The 22,075-nt window shown below is 40.2% G+C and overlaps 1 protein-coding gene across 4 annotated transcripts in view; it reads left to right on the top strand.

Annotated features, from left to right (window-relative positions):
• Positions 1 to 22,075, top strand: part of CTNND2 (catenin delta 2) — a 511,553-nt gene that overhangs the window by 215,578 nt on the left and 273,900 nt on the right. For all 4 annotated transcript variants that reach the window (XM_056485067.1, XM_056485066.1, XM_056485065.1 and 1 more), the window contains exon 5: positions 19,021 to 19,193. In XM_056485067.1, coding sequence (XP_056341042.1) covers positions 19,021 to 19,193 — 173 coding nt within the window. The remainder of the gene's footprint in view (positions 1 to 19,020; positions 19,194 to 22,075) is intronic.

Here is a 22,075-nt window from a genome sequence, read left to right as displayed (position 1 = left end):
ACTCTATAATATATTATAATACTCTAAATCCCAAACATCACTTCACATGTGCTATTTCTTTAGTAGCAAATAAAAGCCATGAAAAAAAGGCTAATGGGACAAGTCACATGAAAGGGGCTTACACAGGAGGGGCCTCTATATTGCTAATAGAGATGCTCGCTAATTATCTTTATTGAGTGTGAATCAGCAGATGTAAAAAAACTGAAGTATATAAAACTTATTAATTTGGTGAAATGAAAGCAGAGTGATCACTGGTTTTAAAGTAATTATTATCAGACAGGCAGATTCATAACTGTTGCAAGCTCTCATAAAAGCTTCCTGTGGTAGAGCTGACCCTGGGACAAGGCTATATGCAACAAAGAAGAACTCCTGCACTGTTGCCTACCTCTTTTTCTGTCCCAACTTAATCTAAGTTTGCTTCCTCAAACCATGTGGTTCCAGTTACAATGGACAGACAAAAAGTCAGGAAACTTGCAGAATGCAAGAAAATGCATCTGACTGGATACCTGAGCCTGCATCTCCATGGTCCAGTTCCCTCTACTGCAGTGATTTCTTGTTATCTCTATGTAGCTCTAGAGACTATGTCACTCCAGTTTACATCAAACAAGTCATAGTTTTGTGGCCTCAGAGGGACGTTCAGCCTGTCCTGAGTGTTCCTGGGGATCATCAGCAGAACAAGTGGTCCACACATCCCCTCAGTCCCCAAGGGAAGGCACATACAGGCTGCTGCTAGTGTCAGTAGCCATTAGCTACAGTGGGTCCAGGGGCCAACCTGGACCCTCAGGGCCACCCTGAGGGTGCTCAATCCATCCTCTTCCCTGCTCTACATTGCTGGAGCACCCAGCTTGCCTGGCTGCTCCTCTCTGAAAATATTTTTTTTCTTCGGCCATTACCTTTTTCTAATGGGAACTCAAAAATACTGCTTTTGCACAAATGAAGATAAGTAACTGGTCACCTTAAATAGGGTCAGGGGAAGGACCAGACATGTGAGAGCCAATGTAATCACGTATAAGATGCTGGAAATGAGTCATGGAAGAGGGATGGGAATGCACAGTAAGTGCAGGACCTGAAATCACTGGGTAAGGAAACATGCTGGGGAGTGAAATTTAGTTCAGGACAGGGATAACATTATGGATGTTTCAGGAGACACAGCAGTACTGAACAGTGAATGTAGCTCAGGAGAGGTATTTTCATGGCAGAATGGTTTAGTTTAGTGAGGAAAGGCATTTGAAAATAAATTTTGTGAGGAGTGAGTATGCACTGTGGAGATGAAAAAATAATATTTCTGACTAGAAATCTTGGAAAAATGAGGGATAAAAGAAGGACATTATTTCTTCCCCTTCCTATCACTGCACCACTGTCTCAAAATCACACAACTACTTCAGATCCATTCCTTTTAGTACCTTGTAAGTGCACCTCCTTTTTTGTTTTTGGTTGGTTTTTTTTTCCTTTTTTCCACGCAGCTTACACATAAGAACAATTGAAAAGGTGGAAAGCTGCATGGAAGGAAGGAGAGTAAACACAGATATACAGCTATCTGAGTTAAGAAGATTGGTTGCTCAGGACATTTGTCATTAAGATTTGATAATGTTGAAGTCTGGCCTGCAGATAAGTGGGACAGGTGCTGATGAACTGCCTGAGGCCCCCAGATGTCCATCCTCTGTGACAGAGAAACTGGACTCCTCTCAGCAGTTGTTAAGAACAAACTACCTTTTCCTGATGATGTTTGTAAATTTGCAGTTTACAGATGGGTAGTGTAAGATAAAAGTGGAGCAAGAAGAAAAGTTGGTTCTATATTTCTTTCCCTTCTATTAGTTTCTCTGTCCCCTATTCCTGTGTGTCATTAGCATGCCACATTAGAGGATGGGCATGACACTATCATCAAAACACATGACACTATCATCAAAACAATCCAAACTAATTTCTGAGATAATTAGCTGAAGTTCACTGAGTCTTTACATAATATGCTGCATCCTTACAGTCTACAGCAGTGGAGACAGGCAGTGATTTTTCCTTCTATCGTGGCATTCGCAAAAGGAGGGTTAGAAGAGTTCTAAGATTACTGAGCAAATCCATTGGCACTTCTTCCTAACTTAAACCACAGGCTCAAATGTCTGCTAATACAGAAGTCTCTAATTTTAATTCAAGGTATCCTTAAATCTTCCATGCTTTTTCCTTTGCTTCAGCTTCCACAAAATGATCATAAGACCAATCTTTAAAAGGTTACAGGGCAGATTTATGGAGCTTTTAGTGCTTTTGTTTCTAACTGAAACAGAATAATTTCATTATTTTTCACTTGCTTCATCACTTCATGTTTCAAACTTCCTTGCTTGCTCTCTAAATCGACAGTACAGACTGTAGGAACAGAGCTCTCATTGACATGGATCAGAAAACTTTCTGGATAGTTCTCCCAATTGTCTTGACAATTTTTAAATGTACATTTTTAATTTCAGTTTCTAAAATTTTTTTAGAACAAGCGGTTTCTATTAGGATTGCAGTTTTTCCCATACAACACTGCCAGTACTCCAGATGAATTTTTTCCCCCACATTTTTCTGGATATATATTTTTATTTATGTCTGTGACTTTGTTGTCCTGGTGCTCAGGATTAATTGCAGAATCCAGAGCACTGATAAGGGAATAAAAACAATGTAGATTTAATAATACCATCTTTTTGGCTAAGGCCATTTCATAATGCACTGCACAGATGCTACATATTGACAGAAATGCAGGCAATTAAGGATGTCCAAGTTCTTCTGGGGAAGAAAAAGCATGGCTTACCACTCTGGTCTCAATCCCAAAATATATTAACTCTTTTAGTAATTTGAAACTATTTGCCCCAAATGCAGCACAAATAGGCAGCAGTACCATTTAGATGCTGGGGTTTTTTCCCTCTGAAAAATGAATTATATTACAAGAACATTTTGCCACATGAAATTATATACAGATGTTGCATTAGACAGATGTGGGTTTCACTTAAATCCCCTGTCTAATTATGAGGCTGAAAAGGTAGGCTAAACTCTTACTTTATCCTCTTAATTCACTTTTGTTTCAGTAATTTTTCGTAATAAGAGAGATCCTCCTTACTCTGTGGGAAAGCAGATGTCCTAGCTTGAAAAAAGCACTCCTTGTTCAACCTGTATGATTTTCAGCCTTTATAAGCTGCTTTTATCATAGATACTGAAAATGGATTGAAACAAAAAGGCACTATTTACACAATTAATGTGTAAAAGGATGTGTGTTTATGTGTTTTCCATCCCATAGCTCTTGCTTTGTGAAAATGCCATTTGTCAGATGGCTGGACATGCTCAATGAGATGAAATTTGGCAACAGTGGATCTCAGTTTTTTGATAGATGAAGTTATTTCCATTTCTTTATCTGCTCTGAGAGCCAGGGTGTTCCATCTCAGTTATTCTTGTGCACACAGAGGAGGTGTTGTGGGATCTCCTGGTAAACATACACATGCCCCTCCATTCCAGGATCAGAGTCTTTAGAGTAGAAGTGGCATAAGTGCCTAACACAAGGTACACAATCTTTCTGTCCTGGTGCATTAATGCAAACCTGGATGTCTCTGACTCAACACTTCATAGCTCCAGATAAATCTCTCAGAGTATGAAGTCTGAGGAAATTTTGATTTTTTGCAGAAACTTCTCTCAGTACTGTAATATATTTAGAGTAAATATTTATGGATGTCTCTCTTTACTCCATTCATGTCTTCTAAAACAAGCCTTTGGCCAATCTTTGCTTCAAAACTTTGGGGTTTTAAAGTCATCTTTGCCCAATTTGCAATGGAGTAAATCTCCAAAAGGGGAACACTGCTTTCCAAAGGGTGGTTTCACAGTTGTTCATTTTATGTTCTCACAGAGAAAGTTGTAAAGGAATCGTCTCAACTGTGAATCAAATTGTCTTTTGAAGTAGTCATTAATTATGTAGATTTCCTAGAAATGTTGTTTCCTTAGATGTTGTTTCCTTTACCCATCTCTCCTTTCTGGCCCTAGTCACCCTAAGTGTGAGCATGAAATAACTATTAAGTCATTTGACATTGTAATAGCCACTAGCTGATCGCAAACAGAGACCTGCTTTCCAGGGGCAATCCTCAGCAGCAGATGAATGTCTTTACAAAACAGCTGACCATGAAAGCTTCTGTAGATTCAGTGCTACATCCCAGTGAGACATTAGGATTTGATGAAATGAAGCCAGCTCTAGTGCTGCTGAGAGCCAGCTCTTACATCTCAGCATCAGTGTTTACAGCCAGTGCTGCCTCAGGAAATGCTCCATCAGCACTAAGCACCCTAAGCTTGGACTCTCTTGTTTTCATTCTCTGTCACAGGCAGAGCTCTAAGGCATTGATAATAGCACCAGAAGAAGAGATGTAGCTCAAACACTGTCATGCAGTACTCCATCACCTCTGCCCTTCTGGGTATCAGGATTGTATCACAGGCACATCTTCATTGCTGACATATCACATCCTGGTAAATTCATGTCAGTGTTCTTACCTTAAGAGCATAAGCGAAGTTTTCCTTTTTGGCCACTTCCCTTATGCAGGCAGGAGGAGACCAAACTTAGGAGCAGAGTCACATTATGGGCTTTCACCACCACCATTCCTGACAGACTTTGGTATCAGGTCCAGCTGATCTTGTTACTCTTTGGTTTGCTGCCTGTCTTCAAGTTCGTGTGTGGCTGTTGCAAGCAGGAAACCTGGTGAAGGAACCATCAGTGCTCAGGGAAGCAGTTCATGCTTTCCCTGCTTTCCTCAGCACAGAAGTTGCTGTGGGCGCCCTCCCGTGCAGGGCTTCAATCTTTTCATTTCTGCTGCATCTCCTCTGTAGATTGGTAGGTGCCTGGGTGAGTTTATAGGCTTCTAGGGGGAAAGCACTAGAAGCCACTGGCAGAAATGCTGTTTAAAACTGATGGCCCAGTACAAGCCCTTATTGTTGGACCTAAACTTCTGCAGGCTGCCCCTTGCAATTTCTTCTCCTCAGGAAGTTTTCCACCTGGAGACACTCACACCATCCAGCCTTCTCCCTTCCTGTGCTCTCTTGCCTTTTCTTACTGCCCCATATTTCCCTAAATCATTTATTTCTATCTTACCACATCCTCTTCTTTTGCGTCTTCTCTTGTTTCAAATCCCATATTTTCTTCTATCTTCTTCCTTTCTGTTTTATTTTTTCCCATGACATGCAACAAAGCCTCAGTGCTTGTCCCCAAAACAGGTGATCATTCATCCTCAGACAAAAGAACAATCCATCCAACTCCCCGCCCCCAAACCCACACACATTTTCTGCATGTAAGTGACCTTGCTATCCAGACTTTTCACATGATTTCCTGATAACTAGAAGCAAACCCAGATTGTGCACTGTTGTGTCATGTTGGGAGTCTACAGGTAACACTATGATAACATTGCAACTAAGGAATTTAAAATTTCCCTCTATTTCTGCACAGTAGCCTACAGGCTGAATTTTTGTTTCAATGTGTTGTGACTTGTACCATGGATTTTCTTGGAGTTTACTTATATCTGCAAGATGAAACATGTTTTTGTATATAAATTCCATACTGAATCACAGCATTAATTTTTATTGCTGTATTAATTTGTATTTTCCTGTGATGAATCTGATTTTGGTATTTGTTGTCATTTAATGCTGTGCAACTGACTTAAAATCCATGCCTAAGAAAAACAACCCCTCACAATCTAGCTTTAGTACTGTAGTGCAAAGCAGTTTAAAAAAAAAAAAAAGAGAGCAGTAACAGCAGGTAAAACATACATGGAGGGGGGAAATGGAAAGATGAGATTTGAGACCAGGATGGCAGGAACAATTAGTAGCAACATCAAAGATGGATAGGAGGTAATGATCAGCTTGTAATGCTTAGTCTGTGTCAAACACAAATCCTTTACAGGCAACCAGGTGTTCCCTCACCCACTGCAGGAAGCAGCTACTGAAACTCGTTAGGAAATGACAGTGACTTATAGTAGCATCTGTAGGAGCAGAACAAAGAAAGGCTTTTGGCACCTGAACGTACAGTGCAAAAGAACATCAGTAAATATTGTGCCTGTAGTACGGGCCAGGAAACAAATGCACCCACATCCCCACGACAGACTGATAAACCACTCACCCTACTCCTGCCTCAGTGGCAATGCCAGTGCCTGCACACTTGGCACAGTCACAGTGCCAAGAGCCACATCATTCTGGGATCTGCAGATGCCAGCTTGTGAGCATAAGCATTGTGGAGATGCAGCCCTGGAAAAAGAGGTAGTTGGCTCGTTAGCCTATGTAAAATGATGCATGTGGAAGAGAAAAAATTGGCAGGTATGGATTTGGGTTTGATTTCTGTTGTGCTACATGCAGTTTACACAGCTCCCAATCAAATAGGGGTTTTGTGACTTCTGTGGCAACGCAGATTAGGGAGCTGCTTCCATTTTTTCCATTCTGGTCTTATAAATGGACAAATGCATTTTCTGAGGACAGTACGAGAGCAGAGAGTGGTGCACATTTGTGAGGACACAGAACATAGAAGGGTATACTTTCTGGTTTATGGCAGAGGAGGTTTTGGCAGATGAAAAAGATTGTAATAAAATTTTGACCTTTTTGACTTACTTTTTAATTGACTTCTGAGACAGAGCTAAACACATTCTGAACTCACTCACCTCAGAGACCAAACAGTCATTTTCTTTTGTGGACAGAAAAGATTCAGATTTTAAGCCTGTCAAAGGTCGGGAAAAAATTGAGTTCTACTTTGCACGACAAGAGGAAATCTGTTTTGTGCTAGTAGTTAAGTTCACAGAACAGCATAATAGCGTAATAGTTCTGCTGATATCTTTTGTATTAGATCCATATATCTGTGAGGGGTTTTATAGGCTTTTATAATCAGAAGCTGTTGGGCACTCCCCCGCTCCCTCCCCCCAGCAGTCTAATTTAGGTCTATCAGAGGAGATTTGTCTGTTTGGGTTTTTTCTGATAATGCATTCAGCTTGCATGTGAATCATGTTTGTGCGATGTCTATAAACATCTGATTTTATTTCCTAGCAATAAAAAGGGAACACATGAGTTTAGTACTATTGATAGCAATTTTAGGCTGTGCTAGGCACAGATTGACTAGAAACACTTGATGTTCGCAGCTGGTTTTCACAGGTATAAAACACTTCAAAAAATTAGGGTTTAATAATGCAAAATATATTCTTAACTTAGTTGGCCTTTTTTTTTCTATAAACAAAGCCCACACACGATTTTAAATGTAGTTATCCCTTTAAAAATGGGAGACTGATAATGAAAACACAAATTAAAAAATAACAATTTTTAATGCCAAAATCAGTGTTTCTCAAATGGAAACATGGCAGTTCCTTCTGACTTGGAGCTTCCTGTCTATGTTGCAACTTGTAGTGCCTCCTCCTGTATGCAAATTTATTCTTCTGGTCACATTCACAAATGTATCTAATCTCATTAAGGAGCCCCAGGCAGGTACTGTTCTTCTTTGATTCCACAGTGATATTTTAATAGAAAACAACCTTCTGTTACAGTGAAGTGTTCTACCACTCCTAGTCTTGCAAAGTTTCACAGAAGCAGCATCAGAAAGGCTTGAGGATACTATTTTTCCTCTTTCTGTCTTCTGTAATTCAGAAATGTAATATCCTCCTTGCTGCCCATCTTTTTCGTGTGTTGTGTCTATTTCTTGCTCCAATAAAGCTCATTGTCCTAATGGCCAGTGATAAATTATCTCATTCAGAGACTATCTGATTTCAATATCTGCTGGGTTTAGCAAATAATTTCATAAAATATGATTAATCTTCTACCAAAAAATATTGTTTTAATCTTGGGGTCAATTAAAAACTCACATTAGTGGGGATATCCTTGGTTTTAAACTCAGTTGAGGATAGATTTTCTATTTAAAAAAAAAACAAACCAAACCAAACCAAAAAACCAGAAGAAAAACAAAGACAAGGCCAGCTTCTGTATTCTGATCTTACATATGTATAGATCTATTCATGCTCAGTGCATGTATTTCAGTCCTGGTCTCCCGCATCTTCTGTAATTTCTCTCACTAGCAATGGAGCTCCAGATTTTTCCTGCTGCCAGACATTACTCAGTATTGCTTATGAAAGAAGATATGGCTGGTTTTACATTTCATACAAATATCTGGAGTAATGCTGTGCATGATATGGTAAGCAAAATACACACTATCTGAGTAGTTTTAACACTGAAGTTACACTATTATATCAGGATTACTTAAACTTTGCTATGTTACCTTATTCCATGAGGTTTAAAAAAAAAAGTCTTCCAGGAATCAAAAAATAAATAATTACCCATGCAGAGGAATTCAAACTTATTTTTTTTTCTATGACCTTCAAGTCTTATGTTTTTCTACTACTTCTTGTGGACATTTATGGTGCTTTGCTATCCCTCAGAGTAGAGATTTATTATTTTAAATCCTAGAAGATGCCTCTGTTTCCTTCATACTGGCAGAAGTGTAAAAAGCATAAGGTAATCAGCAGCTAATGAAACTAGTTTCTATTTCCAGTTCACTTACTCTTGAAATAAAGTGTTCTTCATCTTTCTTTCCAGTAGAAATTAGGTCAGAAGGAGAGTTAGAAGGGATATACTTGTATTGTTCACTTATATAATGTTATCAGCCTAGTTTTTGCATAATTTCTCCAGATATATATCATTTATAGAATTCTTGGATGAAAATGAATGTATTCCACGCTTGTGAATGCATTCCACAAAATCCTATTTTCCAGTACCTAAGAATAAGTTCTATAGCAGTACTAAAGCCCTTTTCTGTATTTGTAGGTAGAACATAGCCCTCTTAATGCTGGTAGAGCATGGCATTGCATATAAATTACTATCCTTTTTTGTAAAACAAGTTTGTTTTCAGTGTATTCATTTTAGAATTGCTGTCTCTCATCTAAAGAGATGTGTTTGGTTCATAACAAGGGAGCTGCTTGTGATTAAGCATTTAAAGTATTACCATTTATTTCTTCATTTTAAGTGTGCAGATGATGTCCCCCCCGCCTCCCTCCCCATGTCTTTTTTTGCCCTTCAATTTTCTTCATTTCTAGGGTATGGAATTCCTTTGCTATATTGCAGCCTTGGCATTTTTTCTTTGTACTATAAAGCTACAGATATATTTAATATCTCCTAGAAGGTAGATGTTGAAATATTTTCCTAGACCTATTCTAGTTCTAGTCTAAGATTTGGAAGGAGAATGGGTGCCATGCTTATTACTGTTGTTATAGGAGAGCTGCTTGTTATCTTCTACTTGAGGTCAGGCTAACAGGTGCCTTGAAAACCCTTTTTTTTCTAGAGTCTGTTTGACCAGTTGCAGCTGACAAGTTGCATTTTCAACTGCAGATCATCAATTTTGCCTTGGTTTAATCTCTTCCTCTTCTGTCTGTAATTGAGAAAATGTCTTCTTTTTATGATTGCCACAAAGTTCTGCCATACAGTTCCCAAGGACTTTCCTCATTGCTCCATGCCTCTGCTAGTTTTGCTTTGTATTTCTCACAACTTCTGGAGACTAGAAAATGGAGAAGGCCTGTACCTATGTGGCATTGTCGCTGCTGCTTGCCTCCCTCTGTGGTACTTGCAGGGCCTACCCTCTGCTTACTTAATTCCTCTGCTTTCCAAAAGCATCCTAAATCATCTTGGCAAGAGGGAGTTTCTTCAAAGAATGTTTCAGATGACCTTAAAAATAGGACATAGTGCAACAGAGGGGGTTAAAAACAGACAAATTAGTGTTCCTTACACTTCTGATTTGGAAGGAGAGTTTACTCCTCTATCCAGATGGAGCAGCTTAATTCTGGTAGCAGGACTTAGGAAACAGGATGCCAAAGAATTTAGTATCACCAGGAATAGGTCTGTCCACCTTGTCATTAACTATCATCACCTCTTCTCTAATGTCAGATACTGTGGATAGACACCAGCAGGTTACCATCAAAAGCTCTCTCTTGTTATGCTGTTCTTTTTAAATTATCCATTCCTTTGCAAAACCGGGCAACAAATACAACTCAGCTTTAGGAGGGGTTGGCAACTGCTTACTCGAAGTACAGACGCTTTAATGAACTAACAAAAAAGTAGGTTGTAGGGTAGGAATCGATATTTTGCACTCAAACTAAATGACCTGGGAGGTGAAGAAGTAAGTAAGTGATGAGTTTTTGGTATTTGAGATCCTTAATTAGGCATATACTAACAGTTAGGAGGTGGTTCCTCTCGATGGGATGTGATGCACCTCAACCTATTAACTCTGTAAATGAATGTTTAAAGGACATTAAAGGAGCTTTGCCAGTGTTTTTCTTTCAACTGTTATCCAAATGAGCAAAGCAGGTTGAAGAATGTGTGAAGTGATTAATTACACTAATTAAAAACACTTTATTTACACTTACTCTATAATTTATCATTACTACTTTTGTCAGTTGATCGAAGGTGAGTGAAGTGTTGTTTATAATTGGTATGGGAGCTAATTAAATGGTCGTTCGAGCACGTTTTGGTCTATTTCCTTTGTCAATTAGAACTGGCATCGTAATAGATGACTGACCAAATGGAGATGTATAGCACAATAGTACTGCTACACTTTACTACTTACTTGGAGAAGCAAATGCGAAGTCAAGTAACTTTAAATCTCAAGAAGAAGAAAAAACCCTTCTCCTTTCACTTGCTTGCTATTGTTGTTTGCAACTTCATATGAAAAACTCAGGTAACAAACATGCAATTACCTCATGAAGGGTAACTAGGTAGATGTTTCTGTTGTTTGTGCTGTAATTATTTTAGCCAACTCAGAGGTAATTATTGCACAGATTTGGAATACTGAATTAATCATACCCTTGTCTTGCAATAATATAGCACTGTATGTAACTTGTCATTATCTGATATTTATTTTATAATGGAACAACTACCAAATAATGTACTATTGAATACTTGTTCTATGATAAATTCCGCTCTGCTCTAGGGTAATACATTAATCCTGTTTTGTAATTCAGCCTGTTTGTTTGTTTGTTTGTTTGTTTGCTTGTTTGTTTTGGAGATTCACCATACTGTTGCCATAGTATTATCTTGAATTGTCAGATACTGTGAAGCCCAAATGTTTGAAGTATTCCCTAAGATACTGTGGTCTAAGGATTAGGAAACGGGAGCAACTTTTCAGATGTTTGACAGGCAGACACTAGGGATAGATTGTCAGTGATATCCCCAAGAGAGCAATTTGTGTTGTTTCTTTTTGGGAGTTCCTCCTTTACAAGAAAGGACTATTTAGCTTTGTGACATAGCAGTGGTGCTACAATGTGAGGCAGAAAAAATATAAAGATCTCGAAGTATGTAATGGAATTGATCCACATTCCTGCAAACTTAACTTGCTCTCCTGTAGTTTAAATATGTATCACAAATACTGATTGTACTTAAATCTCATCAGACTTTCCCGTGGGAAACTGTCCTTAAGAAAAGAGGGGTCCAGCAAGGCTGGACACACTTTAAGAATGGTGCAGGACTAAGCCTTCCCTATATGCCAAAAGATGAGCTGATGGGGAAGAAGACCTGCCTGGCTGAAGAGGGAGCTTTTGCTGGAACTCAGGGGGAAAAGGAGACTTTATGACCTTTGGAAGAAGAGGTAGGCAAACTCAGGAAGACTGTAAGATGTCATTTGGTCATGCAGAGAGAAAATGAGAAAGGCAAAAGCTCAGGTAGAACTCAATCTGTTAACTGCTGTGAAAGATAATAAAATGCGTTTTTATAAACACATTAACAAGAGGAGGGCCAAGGAAAATTGACGCGGTTATACTGTGTCTTTTTTATAATTATTTAAGATTAGACACAGTATCGCATCATGGATGGAGAAGGATACAAAAGACGCTCTTGCAGTCACAGTTTATTCCTGGGCGATGGTGTGGCCGGGAAAGAGTCCGAGTTTCTCTGGGAACCAGGTATTCAGGAGAGGGGAATGGGAGTGGCCTTGGCTAGCTGCCAATGGGATGAGGACGCAGAGGGGACAGGGACCGGAATATCCGACCCCCAGTGGGTACAAGGACACAGGGGAAGGTCACAGGACCGGAAAGGAAGACAGGAACTGGGGTTTGCAGGAAGGAGGTTACAGGATACCTTGATATAATTTCTTACACCTCAAATACTGAATTAGAACAGAAAATCTCCATCCATTATTGGATTTGGGCAGGAGGGGGAACATTATGACTAAGAATGAGGAAAAGGCTGAGGTATTTAATGCCTTCTTTGCCTCAATTTTTATCAGAAAGACCAGTTGTTCTCAGGACAACCAGACCCCTGAGCTGGTAGACAGGTACAGGGAGCAGAACAGACTTCCTGCAATGCAGGAGGAAATTGTGAGTGACCTATTGTGCCACTCAAGACACTCACAAAGGCTATATGGGGCAGGATGGGATTCACCAGAGGGTGCTGAGGGAGCTGGCAGAAGAGCTCACCAAGCCACTCTCCATCATTTATCATCAATTACCATGATGGTTGACTGGGAAGGTCAAGACAACAGAAGGTTGGCAGATGTGATACCTGTCTACAAAAAATGTTGGAAGGAGGAACTACAGGGCTGTCAGCCCAGCCTTGGTGCTGGGGAAGATTATGGAACAGATTATTCTGAGTGTGATCACATGGCACATACCAGACAATCAGGAGATCAGGCCCAGCCACCACAGGTATAGGAAAGGCAAGTCCCATTCACCAACTTGATCTCCTTCTATGACCAGTCAACCTGCCTCGAGGATAAGGGAAAGACTGTGGATTTAATCCACCTGGACTTCAGTAAAGGTTTTGATACTCTCTCCCATCGCATTCTTCTGGAAAAACTGTCAACCTGTGGCTTGGACTGGTGCACTCTTTTCACTGAAAGGGTGGTTAAGCATTGGAATAAGCTTCCCAGACAGGTGGTGGAGTCACCATCCCTGGAAGTATTCAAAAAATGACTGGAAGTGGCACTTAGTGCTGTGGTTTAGTTGACAAAGTGGTGTTCAGTCAAAGGTTGGCCTCAATGATCCTGGAAGTCTTTTTCAACCTTAACAGTTCTATGATTCCATCATGTGTTTGCTTTTAAAACCGCACTTGTGATCTGGTAATGTTACAAATATTGGAAATTTAATAGGATGAGTTCATTGCCCCCCATCTCTAATCAGTGTCAGTGTACTGAAGGAGTCTTTCAGCACTTTGAAAATTGCTTAACTTCTGACACTGGTAAGCTCCTTGGAGCTCAAGTTCCATGTTCCTACTGGCTTTCTTTTATGAAATACTCTTCTGCTTATGACTACCATGGGCTATGATTCAGGTGAGCTCTGCTACTTGTGTGGTCACTAGACAAGTTCTTACCCTCAGGTGGAAGGGAAGAAAATATTTGATGACTCACCAGCTCTGATTCCTAAACGAGATTCCTGTCCTTTCAACTACTGTTGGTGCTGATGCCTATTTTTTGTAATCTCTCATTGAAGCCTCAGTCAGCATTAATTACTGTTCATTGAATCAAAATTCAGTACTGTGTTGATGCACTTTGGTCTTTGCTGGTTTTGTTTTGATTTGTTTTTTTTTTAGCTAGAACAGTATAAGCAGGTACTGAGAAGTATCTTAGTATTTTGCTGTTCTGCCATTTGAAATATTTTTGCTTGCAAGTACTTGCCATTCAAGAATAATTTATTTAAAAAAAATTAAAAATTATTTTTTTTAGGTTGTGATTTGCTTCCTTAGTTCAGTTTTTGATTTTTATCCTGAATGACATAAGAAGGAAGAGGACATAGTCTGAAGAGAGCAAAAATTAGGCAAAATATTTTACTTTCAAAGAAAATATTGCCCTTGAAAATTAAGAAGACAAATGTTTTCATAATTTAATTTTTTTCCTCACTTTTGACCCAGCCATGAATGATAATAGTAGCCTGGATTCTTTGTGCCACTTTGTTTCCCATAATAAACTCTTAATGTGATGTCCTTGAATTATTGATAGTCTCATCATTTAAGACCCACTCACTTCCTTAGTTTGGTTTTTAAACAGCAACATTGCACCTTATAGCACCATTGTGTGTAGTATATTCGAAGGAAAAGCAGTGGTCCCTGAAGGAATCCTGCCAGTGCAGATCCCTGTCCCTCACAGGCCAAAGGGCACAGCACAGCCCCAGCTGTGCCATGGGGCTCACCCTGCAACCCAGTTCCCCCTTGGCAGAAGAGGCAGATGCTGTGGAAGCTCTCCTCTTCCATGGTTTGTCTGGAGCCTGGAGCTCACCAGCTTACACTGATGGCCACATGCAGCATTCTCAGTGCCAAGAATCAGGCTGGTCAGTGCAATGTCAGACTTTGCTTTGTCAAATGCAGTGTGGCAGGAAGATACCAAGTGTGGGCTTCAGTGCCACTCTCTCTGGTAAGAGAGCACTGCCTCTGCTCCTTTTCTCCATTTGGACTGAAGTCAGTGTGCAAGGCACTCTCAGGTCCTCCACATCTCTTAAACGAGTAAGTTTTGAAATACGAAACATAACAGCTGTGTAATAACTAGCATAACTGCCAACAAGAGGGGTGGGTAATATAAATTAAGGGAAAGTGCTTCACACTGCCTGAATGGGGGAGTGATTTTCCTCTAAGCCTGTCATGCCAACCAGCACCTGGGCCTCCAAATCACAAAAGAAATTCCTCTTTCCCGTCTCTGATTCCCAGAAAAGTTCTCTGCTCTCCATCACTTCTGAAGTTTCTGTGTGAGTTGACTCCATAATGTAAGCATATCATCCATCTACATCTGTTCTCTTCTTGCCTGGTCTCTGTGCTCCAGCAGCTTTCCCCCACTCAGGTGCAGTTTGTGTCTCAAACAAGACATCACCCTCTCCCTCGCCTTCCAGCTCCTTTCCAAGCTGGATTACAGAGGCCAAGGTGAGCAATACAGGGAGGCTTGCACACTGCTCTGCTCAGGGTTAAAAGGAAGAGGAAGGTGTTGTCTGCAGTACCTGTCCTTCAAACTGGAGACAAGTTAAAGAGTTGTTTGCTATAACCCACTCCATCATTTGATGTCAGTCCACAGTGGTGTCTGTTGAGTATGATGGCTCTGACTTAGTTTCGTGAATTTTCACTCTTACCTCTACTATTTTTATAAAGGAGGAGAGATGAGAGTGGCACAAACTGAATCGGTGAAAAATTGGTACTATCAGCCTGAATAATCCAACATCAATATTCTTTAACAAAGAAAATATTTTTTTTATGTGGTGTTGAAAACATAAGGGAGAACAGGTATTTATATCTTCCCCATACCCTCAAATAGAAACCAAACATAGTACAAAATTTGAAAGCGATACTTACTACAGATCATCGATATCTGCTACACTAAATGTTATGAAGCCTGAAGTGGTTGTTTTAAATTGAACAATTGCAGTAATTATGTCTCACTAAGGGAACCACTAAGACTGAATTGTGCTAGCAGTTAACTAGTGATTTCCAGTGCATAGCTGAAAATAGAGGATTTCCAGCTGCCTTAACTCTTCTGAAAGCAAATGAAACAACAGTTGGATGAATCTTTTCTTATACTAACATAACAGTTTAAATTCTAGCCTGAAGAAATGGTAGATTATTGCCAAGAGCCATCAGTGTACAGGACACAAACTTCTCTTCTGAGTGAGCTGCAGGCTCTTCAGAAGGTTTGGTTTTACCTTCAGATTGAAATCTCAAGAATGTTAATGAGATAAGCAATCCATCTTTTCCCTATCAGACAAGGTGGGACTGCTTGTAGTCCCTGAAAAATAAACTCGTGTTTTTTTCATGGTCACATTGATTGAGCTCAAATGTATCTTCTAGTTTGTATGCTTTATTCAGCCACTACTCTATTCTACAGTTCCTTGGGCTTATTTAAAATTCTAGGCTTATTTAAAATATGTCTCTCTCAAATTACTTTGTAATTATTTAAATGTATGTGTGTTTTAATTGTTCATTACTGGTTGTTAAGGTACAAAATAAAAACTGCTAAATAAAACAAATATTTTAGTGAACTTCAAACTACAATGTGCAAAACTTTTGACATTCTTTTTTTCAAGGGGTTGGATAAGTTAAGTGCATGGCAGTGTTTAAACTAAATGGTGCAGGGAACCCATGTATGTGTTTCTAGCTGGCAATGTAAATCCCCTAGTGAGCCACAGTAATATGAAAGCAGCACTTGAAAGCCAGATGCAATGAAAATTTAAACATATTGCGTTCATAGCATGTGATAGTTTAATCATTATTTAAGCTTTAGAAATGTCACAGCATAATTACTTTCAGAATGAGTACAAACACTTTCATGCACAAAAAATGCTTTCTTCTTGCAACTTTTGCTTCTCGTGGGGAAGTTATGCTTTTGTGAAATTTCTAAACTTGATCTTGTTCATCACTCGACCACAGAAAAATACTCAGTGAAAATTCAAAATCCAAAAGATTGAAATAAACCTTACAGATCTTTTTAGAACTAAGCATGTATTTTCTTTATGCTCTTAAAATAAGAAATAAATCTGTGAAAGTATTTCTTTCATTAAAGAAGAAATTTTGCAACAAAACCAGTTAAATGGAAAATGCTAAATAAACCCTATTTGCAGAGCCAGGGAATGGAAAGTAGAAAAGGCTGGATTTAAAAGCACCCATAGAGGATGAAATTCATCTCTCCTGTGCATGTGATACATTTTTACTGGCCTCACAGCATACATGGATCTCTACCTCCTTCTGTACTTGTAAGGAAAATACGAAGTCCATAACTTACTTGATTTTGCAGTATAAATTGTGTTGATACGTAAAATAGTGTCAAAATCCCAGTCTACATTTAGATGCCAACACCTCCTCTTTACATAGCCTACTATGATTTGTTTATAATATGAGTGGTTCAGGTTGGATTTGGAAAATAGCAGTTATAATGGTTCTGCCATTTCTGAGAAATAGGCTATACTCTCTATAATTCTCTGTAATTCGGGGGTGGGGTTGTTTGCACATTTTCTAAGTGGAAATATTTTTGGAACAGCTTTATATCCTCATAGCAAAGACTTAAAGATCATAAAAACTGCCTTTGTATCAGGAATGTACTGGAAGTTATTTCTGGTTAAATTCATTGGAATTTTTTTGTTGCGAGTCTGTTTAAAACTGAACTTGCCACATGTTTTGTAGGAGCAAAATCACTGTAATCATTTCACATGTTTTAAGGCTTGTGTCACCTTTTGTGCTCTTGGGAGCTTGTTAGGGGTAACCAGAAAATGAACCTGTCATCCCTGCAGAGCCACTGAGTGTGCTATAGATAGCAGCTGTTGGGTTGAAGGTAACCTATGCAATGGCCAAGGTATAACCCTTTTTCCTCCTCTTTTATTTTACTTCCTGGGCCCAGACACTGAAAGAAACTAGTATCAGTGAAGACACAGAGTGTGTATTCTTTGATGTAGCTCTCTGTGAATCACAGAATGGCAGAATGGTTTGGGTCAGATCATCTAGTTCCAATCCCCCAGCCATGGATGGGACATCTTCAACTAGACCGAGTTCCCCAGGGCTCCATCCCACCTGGCCTTGAACACTTTCAGGGATGGGTTATCCACAGCTTCTTTGGACAACCTGTGCCATTGCCTCACCACCACAGGAAAAAATTTCTTCCTAACTGCTAATCTAAATCTTCTCTATCAATGTGAAGCCATTGAGCTGTCACTTCATGCCCTTATGAAAGTGTGTCTGTAGGTTCCCTTCAGGTGCTGTAAGGTCACAATTAGGTCACCCTGAAGCCTTTACTTTCCCAGACTGAATAATCCCAATTCTTTTAGCCTTCCATCATAGGAGAGGTGCTCCATCTAACTTAGCAGCCCTCCTCTGAGCTTGCTCCAACAGATGTTCTTCCTGTGCTGGGCCCTGCTGGATGCAGCACTGCAGTGGAATCTCACCAGAGCCAAGCAGAGGGGGCAGAATCCCCTCCCTTCCCTGCTGCCCACACTGGATGCAGCCCAGGACAGGATTGGTTTCTGGGCTGTCAGTGCCCATGGCTGGGTCACGTCCAGCCCCTCATCCACCGGCACATCCAAATCCTTCTCAGCAGGGCTGCTCTGATCTGTTCAGCCCCCAGCCTGATACCAGGGGTTGCCCCAACCCAGGAGCAGCACCTTGCACTTGGGTCTTTTTAAACTTCATGAGATTCACATGCACTCACTTCTCAAGGTTGTCCAGGTCCCTCTGGATGGTAGCCCATCCTTCAGGTGTGGCAACTGCACCACTCTGTTTGGTGTCATCTGAAAATTTGCTGCAGGTGCACTTGATTCCCATGTGGAAAAATTGGGAGATTTGCTATGCGCATGTGGTAAACTAAATCACTTGTACGTGAACCTAATGAAGATTAGAACATGTTTTAGTTTCACAGAACTACTAAATAACTGTGGAAAGTGCCAGTGTTCATGGTCCTGACATGCCCTTCAGTCTGGCAGCCCCAGTTTAGGCTCGCTGCCTGTACTTGGCTCTCCTGCTATGCAGTACTGTGGTAGGGAAGATAAGATAGCTGAAAAATAGTTGTCAAAGATTCATTGAGATCAGGGTGTGTCCTGCATGATGAGAAGAGCAATTAATATTTTAAAGGCTGCCATCCATCCCTACAGGCACCAAAGTATTACATCACTCTTTGTACAGGACAGTGGCAGTAATCAATAGATCTAATGTGCTGGAGGCTCAGGGAGGGACCAGTTAGCATTTCCCAGGCAGAAAGACTGGATATAATTAAGAGAAATAAACAAGGCTTATCCTTAGGGAAAAAAAAAAACCCTCATCAACTATTCTGAGTTGAAAAACAGGAGTTCTTTATCAAATAGTAAGGTTGGATTTGTTCAAGCATAGAATTTCTTGACCAGTCAAAACCATACATTTCTTGCAAAGAAAGCAATGTGGTCTGTTGCTTGAACATGATGACTGAGTGGTAAGAAAACAAAGTAATGCATGTATTTTTATTAATGAAAAGTCAAATTCTAAAAATCTGAAGCCAGATCGACCTGATAATTTCTAGACTCACTTGACAGATAATACAGGTATGTTCTTTCATTGAGGCTTTCTGACTGTTCTCAAATCTTCTCCCCACAGGGCCCAGCCTCCTCTCCCAGAGTGCACTCCAGCTCAATTCCAAACCTGAAGGATCCTTCCAGTACTCAGCCAGCTACCACAGCAACCAGACCCTGGCCCTGGGTGAAACAGCGTCCGCCCAGCTCCCGTCCCGCAGCAGTCAGGCCAGAGGTGCCATCCAGAGCTACAGCCAGGTATGTGTCCTAAGCAGTCATGGTCTCTCATACCTGAAATTGTGTGGAGCAGCTCCCAGGAAAGAGCTGTTTGGCACTTCCCACATCTGAAATTCTGCCCTTACGTTCTGTCTAATTCAACACACCTGCAGCAGGGTGGAGTTACCATCCTGATTTTTGTAAATCTCCGGTGAGTTGACTTGCATAGTAATAAAGTAATCCTGATTAACAAGGAGATCTGAATGCCAGATTTACTTACTTGCTTGCATATATATTTTGGTAATAGCATGTTCAAGCATTTAATTTTCAAAGTAAATTTCTGTGACTGTGCTGATTAGGAGTCCATCCTAAAGTCTAGGACCTGGCCAGCATTGGTCTGAGCACATTACTGAAAGTAAGTGCTAAGAAACAGAAACAAAGCCAGGCTGACACCAGATGTGAAACCTGCCTGGGGTACCATGCGTCACATTGGTGCTATGGCCTCATCTCAAGTGTAGGAAACATTTTTATCATCATATATTGTAGGAAAGTCGCCTCTCCATTTGAAGCATTTTCAAAGATTGTCTCAGATACTCATGAAATCTTTGTAAATCCCTCTGCTTGTCCAAACCATCCCTCCTGGCTCTGACATGCAATCCTCTCACCTTCTGTGTTTTTTGCTGTGACATCAAAGCCTCTCAGTAGAAAGTTAAGCTTCAGTTTAGATAAAAATTCAAGAAGCATTCATGCCTCTGTACATAAACCAAGTCTAGCTGGGTTGTGTTGGTCAGCACAGGTTATTCTCTCTGTTTAGATGCTAACCATCCTAGCAAAGCAGATCATCTCAGTATGATACCAGGACATCGTGCAGTTCAGGAATCCGTAAAAGAGAGTAGTTATTTGAATTTCAAAGCCTTAAATTGCTAAGAGATTTCAAGTATTAGAGTCATTGCAGAGTTTGTTGGATACTGAGAGACATACAATATTCTATTCTCTCAATTTGCTCAGAAAAGCTCCCTATTCTCTAAGACTGAAAAATGAAATAAAGCACAGTTAAATTAAATTTCAAATTGGGTGGTACTTTTTTTTTTTTAATCTATAGACTCTTTTACACTGAAAAAGACCTCAAGACCAGAGTCCAAATATTAACCCAGCACTGGCCATGAGTGAATCATGTCCCCAACTGCCACATTTGCATGTCTTCTAAATACCCTCAGGGATGATTACTTAACAACCCCTTCAGTGAAAAAAATTCTTCTTGGTGTCCAACCTGAACCTCACCTGGTGCACCTTGAGGACATTTCCTCTTGTCCTGTTGTTAGTTGCCTGGGAGAACAACCTCCACCTGAGTACAGCCTCCCTTCTGGCAGTTGTGAGACCAATAAAGTCTCCCCTGAGCCTCCAGGCTGAACAACTCCAGCTCCCTCAGCTGCTTCTCATAGCACCTGTGCTCTTTCAGACTCTTCACCAGCTCTGCTGTCCTTCCCTGGACATGCTCCAGCACCTCAATGTCTTTCTTGCACTGACAGATCCAAAACTGGACACATGATTTGAGGTGTGGCCTCACTAGTGCTGAGTACAGGATAATGATCACTGCCCTGGTCCTGTTGGTCACACTGTTGCTGGTCCAGGCCAAGATGCCACTGGCTACCTGGACACACTCCTGGATCATGTTCAGCCAGCTGTCAACCTGCACCCCAGGCCCTTTTCCACTGGGCAGCTTCCCCCAACCTGCAGAGCTGCACGAGGCTGTTGTGGCCAAAGTGCAGGACCTGGCACTTTACTTTGTTGAACCTCATGTAGCTGGCCTCAGCACATCCATCCAGCATGTCCAGATCCTCTGCAGAACCTGCCCACCCTCCAGCAGGTTAACACTTCCAGCCAGATTGGTTTTTTTCTGCAAACTGATTGAGGGTGCACTCCATCCCCTTGTCCAGGTCACTGATAAAGACATTAAACAACACAGATTCCTAGGGAATTCCACTTGTGGCAGGCCACCAACTTGATGCAACCTTTCACCACCATTCCCTAGGCCCGGTCACCCTGCCAGTTTTTTTACCTAGTAAAGAGTGCCCCCAGCCATGCCATGGGCTGCCAGTTTCTCCAGGTGAATCTTGAAGAAAAGAGTGTGATCTGGAGTTGTGCTTTTTAAAAAGCATCATACCCTGGGGGTTAGCCTGGAAGACTGTGATGCAGTCTTTAAGGAGGCTGGAAAAATGAGAAGATGGAAATGGAGCAGGTTATGAGAGTGACAGAAACAAAAACAAAGTAAAATGAGAAGAGAAGGAGAAAAAAATCTTTTTTATTTTTTAAAAAGGCAGGAAAGAAAATTGTGCAGTTTTGCAGAGGTTAGATATATTATTAATATAAATTTTATTATACTTATTGATAGAAAAATATGTATTTATGGAGGGGGAAAAATAATGATCTAGGTTTTTTCATTGAAATTACACTGATCAGACACTGCTTAGATCTGAGAAGATATCATGAACCATCAACTTCAGAGAACTGATTTCCTTCAGAAAGGTAATTAGTAAGCTAGAAAGGCAAAATTTCTAATCCTTTGTTTTTCTTAGTGTGACAGGACAGAAAATAGATTTTCTTTTTACTTTCCTCCACATTGTAGGGTAGATATTCCTGCAGGAAAATAGTTCAGAAAACTTAATAATTTTTCACACCATGATGCTGCAAAGGATGCCTGACAACTTCAGATAAATTAAAATATATTTTGAAAATACTAACAAACTGCCATATAAACTATGAATTAATACCATTATAAGTATATTAATACCATTAATATGAATTACTAACATTAAAAGAGGTTTTAAAAGAGGTAAACGGGATGAGGAAAATTCAAAGGTCAAAATTAAAAAATTCTGAATATGACCATTGCTGATCCTACAATCACAGGGAAAAAAATGTCA

Source organism: Oenanthe melanoleuca, chromosome 2, assembly GCF_029582105.1.
Source record: "Oenanthe melanoleuca isolate GR-GAL-2019-014 chromosome 2, OMel1.0, whole genome shotgun sequence".
Lineage (NCBI taxonomy): Eukaryota > Metazoa > Chordata > Aves > Passeriformes > Muscicapidae > Oenanthe > Oenanthe melanoleuca.
Note: the sequence above shows the minus strand (reverse complement) of the source record. Positions and strands in the feature narration are given on the sequence as shown.